Below are 6,815 nucleotides of genomic sequence, written 5' to 3' on the forward strand. Positions count from 1 at the left end.
ATATATATATATATACATAAACACAGACTTATTTATTATTTTGCTTGTTGATAAACATAAAACTGGAAGCAAGTAAAATCTTATATTTTAAAAATCACACTGGTTAGTTTTGATTGTAAGAGAATGATAGGGAGAATGTTTATCAGTTACAGTTAAAAAAGGCTTTAAAATTAAGAATTTTCAGAAATGAAGAAAGGTCTACAGTAATCCTATGTATTTTTATAGAATTGTGGAAGAAAGCTTAAAGATTTTTATGTTGTTTTAATTTGTACAGAGTACACTTTTTTAAATATGTTTCAGCTGTTAGCCTCTTATATATTTTTTTTAGTTTTGAATTTCAGAATAAGGTAAATCTGATAGTTTAATATCTGTATAAAATGTTAGTGAAAAACTTTTTTTTGGCATATTAGGTTTTGTATTGAGAATAACTTAGTTGATCAAATTGTTTTAAGTCTTATTTGCACTCTTATATGGTTTTATTTGCTTCATAGTTGGTTAGTAGACCTTCAGTAACTTATCTCCTGGTTATTCAGTGGTAAATCTGAGTGCTTAAAATTCTAAAGATTAAGTTTCAGTGCTCCTCATGGGTAGAACACTTATAGTTCATTTTGTACTTTGTACTTAACAAACAAACTAATCTTAATGGAGTCAGCTTTAGTAAATACACAGTAAACAGTTTGTGTTATATTTAATTATGCATGTCTATTTATGGTACATAAATACCACTATATTGATAAAAAATATGTATTAGTATGTTATTCCTAAAGGTTCATGTTCATTAGAGTTATGTATAATTTTGTATGTTAGATTTATTTTTTTAATGATTGTTGTTAGTTAAATGTAGTAGAAAGTTAGCCGAGTTGTTTTTGGGAATTAAAAACAACTAGGCTGTTTTGCATAAATAAGTTTAATCAGACTAGAATAATGGATGTGCAAGTGTTAAATCTGAAGTAAGATGCTCTAATAGCACCATGACTCCAATTGTATGCTGAAGACAGAATAGCCTTTGAGGGAACTATAGTTTTTTATCTAATCATTAACCATGACATTTAGGTTTTCATCATTAAGATGGAATTGAATGAACAAGCTTTTTATTCATTGTGTTAAAAACTGTCTATCAACATCATAAAATCAAATTTTGTGGTATTTTGTACTTTTGGGGAGAAGGACAGTATTTGAGTTATATTTTACCTGTAGGAAAGAGTATTTTTTATATTACTAAAAAAGTTAGATTAATTAGACTACAGTGCTACCAGCAACTTTAAACTTCATTATAATCTGATCAGGAAATGTTAGTATCAGTGTTATTTGATCGACATAAATGAAGCTTCAGTACACATACATGTATTCCTTTTTTTTTAATAAATGAGTTCTTTTATTATCAACTATAATTATAGTTTTTTTAGTTTCACATCATTACCTAACGGGGATTGAAATGTGATGACATTTCTTCTCAAATGTCACCAGATTTCATCATAACATTGTTGATAGTGTGAAATGTATTTGTCAAATAAACCTTTATTCGTAAGGAGTAACACTTTGCAAAAGGTAAAGTCAGAGTCTGTTGTCTGTTTTATTTCAGGCTAACTGTAAAAATTAATTTTTTTTTATGTCTTTTGCAAAACTGTTTAGCCATGTCATGAAGCATGACAATTTAGAAAATGTAACTTATACCAAAGAGCTAGCTAAGAATGACATACAAATGATATTTAATAAAAAAAAAAAAAAGGAACAAAGAGCTTGTACAATGTTCATGTTTGTTTTTCAGTTGAAAAAAAAACCGTATAGAGATTATTACTAGTTAACTATTTTAGTAAAATTTATTTGGAGAGAAGAGACTGATGTTTACAGTTTAACTGGATAGTTCATTCTAGTGTTAAACATTATTACTGATTGTAAACTTGTTTACACATTTATTTTTTACAAAATAAGTAACTGCCACTTGCGAAGAAGAAAAAAAATCAGTAAGTTAGATATGACGATGTGACTTAAGATTTCATTTAGATTTTGCTTGCTTTTTTTTTGTAACAAAAATGTAAGTGTTTTATATATATAATCTTACAATTTTATTGGATATTCTTTGGAGATTATTGAAATGTATTTAAAGGAAAGATTTATTAAAATGTGAATGTCTTATTGAATTTGGTCAGTTATTTTTTTTTAATCCAAGATGAAACTGACTACAGTTTTATCTTGATTATTTCTAGGAGGAAACACCTCAGGGTTTTTTTGAAGACCATGGCCTTGGTTAAGGGGAATGCATCAGAAGACTGTTGCTCTAATGAGACCACTTTAGGTTTTGGATATTAAAATTTAAACTTTATTAATGACCTAAATTCATGTTTGGGTAACAAAATCAGTATGGTCTTTATTCATTTCATTCCAAGCATAATGTTCTCTACTGGAGTTATATAAATAAATAAAAAATCTTGTACCACCCTTATTTTTTAATGTGAGAGTGTAGAATTTGTTTAGATATTTATACTCTTAGTTTGAGCAGAACTTACATTGTGGAAACAAACTTGGAAGGACTGAGAAAATTCAAACACTATGATGTATTTCAAAAAGTTACTTAATTTTTAATCTAAATAAAAGCAGCACCAGTATTGTATCACATCTGATTTTGTTAATAAAGGTTTTGAAGAATCAGAAAAACTTGTCTTGTCAATCAAAAACATGTGGGTGAATGTGACCCAGTGGTTAGAGTGCTGGACTGTGGATCTGCTGGTCCATTGTTTGTATCCCATTACCACAAAAATAAATAAATAAAGAAAATTGTGCTCCACAGTTTGGGGACATGGGTGCGTTCTAATGTTAATGGTCAAATCCCACTCTTTGGTCGGAAAATAGTAGCCCAAGTATTGGTGGTGGTGGTGGGTGTTGTTGACTAGCTGCTTTCCCTCTAGTTTATCAGTTCAAAATTTTGGAGGGGTAGCACAGATAGGTCTTAACTTGCATTGCATAAATATCCTACTAAACAAACATGTTTCATTATTTTGTTTTTTACACAGTGAGAACAGACTGCTTGGAAGTGATACAGCAAATTGCTCATACTCAGCATTGGTAAGCAGCAGTCTTTTATGCTCAACTTAAATACTTTTTTTTCTCTTGGAATATACAAAATAATACTTTTAGATCTGTTAAAAAATATACATATTTTTATGCTATTATCAATTAAGATTATTAAAGTAGGTTCAGTTAACACTGAATTGTGATCATTAAAATAGCTGGATACATCTACTAAAATGTGACCAAGTTTTGTGGTAAATATTTATTTCCTGATATAGCAAGTAAAATTTATGCTTAAAGAACATTTCTTTACAAATATTCAGTCATGCTCTGTCTGACAACAGCCTTGAAACATGGTTTCCATGCAAAGGCTTCATCTTAAGGCTGTCTCATCCAAAACACACCCTTCTTTCTTGAGCCATCTAATGTAAAAAACAAGGTTTTACTAGCATCTGTTTCCAATTGCACACAAACGTATGGGTGCTGTGTCTGGGGACTTGACCAGCATAGCGTTGTATAGAATAAAATGCATATTCATTTCATTCTCCAACTATTTTAGGTATGGGACAGTTGAATAAATATGTTATGGAAGCTAGTTGTGTACACGTGACCTGCAGACATGCCAACTCTTACGATTTAGGCATAATTGTTCCTTTTTTTTAATTTTAGGCCTGTATGAATTGTGCTGTTTTACGATTTTATTGAAAATACTGGAATTTTTTTCGCCGGCCTTTTTTTCTACAAATAATTTTCCAGATATAATTCACCTATTTCTGCTTTCCATCTCAATCTTACAAATGCTTGAAATAGTCTATTTAAAAAGCATTTATGTAGTAAGCGTCTATGGTGCTTTAATCATTTTATGAGTGGAAAATGGTTCTGCTTCGTCCCCAATGACTCTAACAAAGAAAAGTTTATAGCGAGCAGAAGTTTGGCACGAATATTCAGAAACCTTCAGTGATGTATCATCCTCAAAGGGTATGAATTGTGCAAGATGTACAATTTGTTTTTGTGATTTCTCCATTGTTCGTGGAAGGCGAAAATGACATAAAAACATCTCAACGCTACTAAACACCCGCAAAATTGTTCAAGGGCATCTGGAATTAATAAACTGGTCTAATTATTCGTAAAACCCGATACCAAGTCAGAAAATGATGTGATGAGAGCGAAATATTTATACATCTTCTTCGTTGTGGAACACAATCTTCCTTTGGCAGTTTCGGGGCCATGCTTCAAAACGTTTAGCAGAACGTTTCTGTATTTGGAAGTCTTTAAAAGATACAGATACTCCAGAACCAAAACCTCTGCAATAATTGTGAGTAACATTAAAATAGGGCTTTAAACTTATACACTGATGGCAGTAATGGCTTTGACAGTAAACTGTACCTTATTGCAGTGACATACTTCGATGAAAACAAGGAAAAGGTTGTAAATTCATTACTTTATAATCCTAATTTAATTGGGAAATAAACAGGCAAGAATATTGCAGGACTCCTTCAAGAAGAACTAGCCTTAAAATGGGAAAATTTGTGCATCATCAGCTGTTGACAACAAAAATGTGATGATAGGGAGAAAAAATGTTGTTGCAGGTTATCTTTTGAAACTTAACCCTGAAATGGTGGTTTAGGGGATGTTCATGTCATCTCCTTCATTTGGCAGCAGAAAAAGCAGCAAAGAAGTTGCAATACCAATTTGTTACAATTTTTGTTTACATCTATCAATATTTGGACACGAGTGCAAATAGGAAACAAGAACTTAGAGAATTCCATAATCTACATGGTGTGGAGTCTGGAACTATTCTGAAGCATATGTGCACGCACTGGTTGTCTCTTGGAAAATGCTTACAGAGATTATTGAGCAGTGAAGACCTTTGAAGCAGTACTTTGCAGCCAAACGCGAGGAAAAGTAAAAATAAGAAGAAAAACAAAAACATGTGAAGGCAAAATCTATTCCGCGCAGATCAGAGGTATTATACTTGTCAGCGTGAAACAGAATTACACAGAGAATTACAAAGACCCTTAGTAGGAGCAGTCTCCCTGTTGGAGGAGAACAGAACATTAATCAGTGAAAATGGTGACCTGTAGTTCAGCATAGAGCCTCCTTGGATGGAAGATGTACTATTGGGACCACAGTTGTTCATGGAGAATCCAGGTGCCATGCAGAGATGGAAGACGAGTTTCAATATAGGGGTTCTAGAGCATCAACTTTAACCTCTCCTGACAACGTGTTTCAAACTGGTGTTGACTGAGATGCTGCTAGAAACTTATTTCTTCTTCCATAGCGAGGTGAAGCATATTTATTTTCCAGTATTCAAGGAATACCAGAACCACTACCCTAAGTATTTCAAGTAGGTCACTGCTTGGAACAGATAAATACCATCACAAATAGTGCAATGCCTGACGTTGAGCCTGAAGAGACCATACTTAACTTGATTAAGCACTTGGGAAAAGAGCAGCTCAGTGACTAGAGTACTGTCATATCTGAGTTGTACCAACATTTAAACCCAGTGTTTCTAAATGTCATATTACAGTTGATAAGAAATTAACATAATATTGTCGTAATGTGTTCTATCATTTGGTGCTTTCCATTACATTATTTGACAAAAATAATGCCTAGCTCTGTCCACGTAACGATAAACAATTAATTCATGTCTTTAATACATATTTGCTATAACCATTTGGCGCAAGTAGGATTAGGTAACTAAGTGCAACCGTGTTCACTTGTAGGCATAATTTCAAATGCATAAACTTTTCAACATAAACCATAAAATAAATGTAGGTATAAGTCCCCGTATAACTTATAAAATTACCAGTAGAATTCCATGTATGATCAATCGAGTAATTGTATAGCAAAATTGATACAAAAACTCTCACTTTTAACACTAAACAAACTGCATCCAAGTGTTACTGATTACTTGTATTTATATCATACTATTGTTTCTATATGTTACACGAACCTTCTTAATTCTTAAACTTCGTGAACTTTTTATATCTTAGTGTTATCGTAATGAGAAGCTCATTCTAGAAAAATCCTAATTAAAACATTGAAAATATAGTGTACACCATTCCCCCTTCCTGAATTATGAAGTCCTTTGAACAATTCTAATACACAAATAAACCAGTACATGAAATTATCCATTCACCAAGTCTTTTGGTGGATTTTTTTCTCCAAGGGTTAAAGAATGTTCTGTCATTGGGGCAGTTCTCCCCGGGTAGGTGGTCCAACAAATCCACTGTCGGTTCCATCCTTAATGATGCTCTGAAAGTAGCCTCGAGAAGAATCCTGGGCTCTTCAGCAGGTTGATTTTCATAGGTAAATTATTCTATAAAATTATCCAGTGAGCCATTTCCTAACCAATGTACTTCCAAAGATTATCACAGCTAATGATCTTTGGCTTGTACTATCTGTCTTGGATTCTGTAAACATGATTATTGATTCTTTTCAATACAACATATGGTCCTTCTCAACACTTGCCTAACCTTGGAGTTCGTCCTTTTTTGTGGCAGAGACTGTATAGTCATACTATGTCAACTCATTGGAAATCACTCTTATCAGTATTAACATTATATTGACTTTTCATTTCATCATTAGCTTATTTAAGTTTTTTATGGGTACAACTGTATAAAGTCAGGAGTGTTTCATATCCTTTGCATATTTTGTGTTAGACTCTACTGAATGACAATCCTCTGGATGTGAGTATAGAAGGTCCAGTGGCTCTTTACATAATGTCCCAGACATCAGTGATGATGATGTGTTGCCGGTAGCTTTGTGTAATGGTATTTGGTAACTCATAAGTGACAGTGGAA

At 32.5% G+C, this 6,815-nt stretch overlaps 1 protein-coding gene across 8 annotated transcripts in view; it reads left to right on the forward strand.

Moving 5' to 3' along the window:
* The window catches only part of LOC106464386 (AP-1 complex subunit sigma-2-like), a 35,834-nt gene extending 33,179 nt beyond the window's left edge, over window positions 1–2,655 (forward strand). For all 8 annotated transcript variants that reach the window (XM_022392476.1, XM_022392486.1, XM_013924526.2 and 5 more), the window contains one exon: window positions 2,208–2,655. In XM_022392476.1, coding sequence (XP_022248184.1) covers window positions 2,208–2,310 — 103 coding nt within the window. In that variant the 3' untranslated portion in view covers window positions 2,311–2,655. The remainder of the gene's footprint in view (window positions 1–2,207) is intronic.
* Window positions 2,656–6,815: the final 4,160 nt, after the last annotated feature.

This window comes from Limulus polyphemus, unplaced genomic scaffold, assembly GCF_000517525.1.
Source record: "Limulus polyphemus unplaced genomic scaffold, Limulus_polyphemus-2.1.2 Scaffold59, whole genome shotgun sequence".
Taxonomy (NCBI): domain Eukaryota; kingdom Metazoa; phylum Arthropoda; class Merostomata; order Xiphosura; family Limulidae; genus Limulus; species Limulus polyphemus.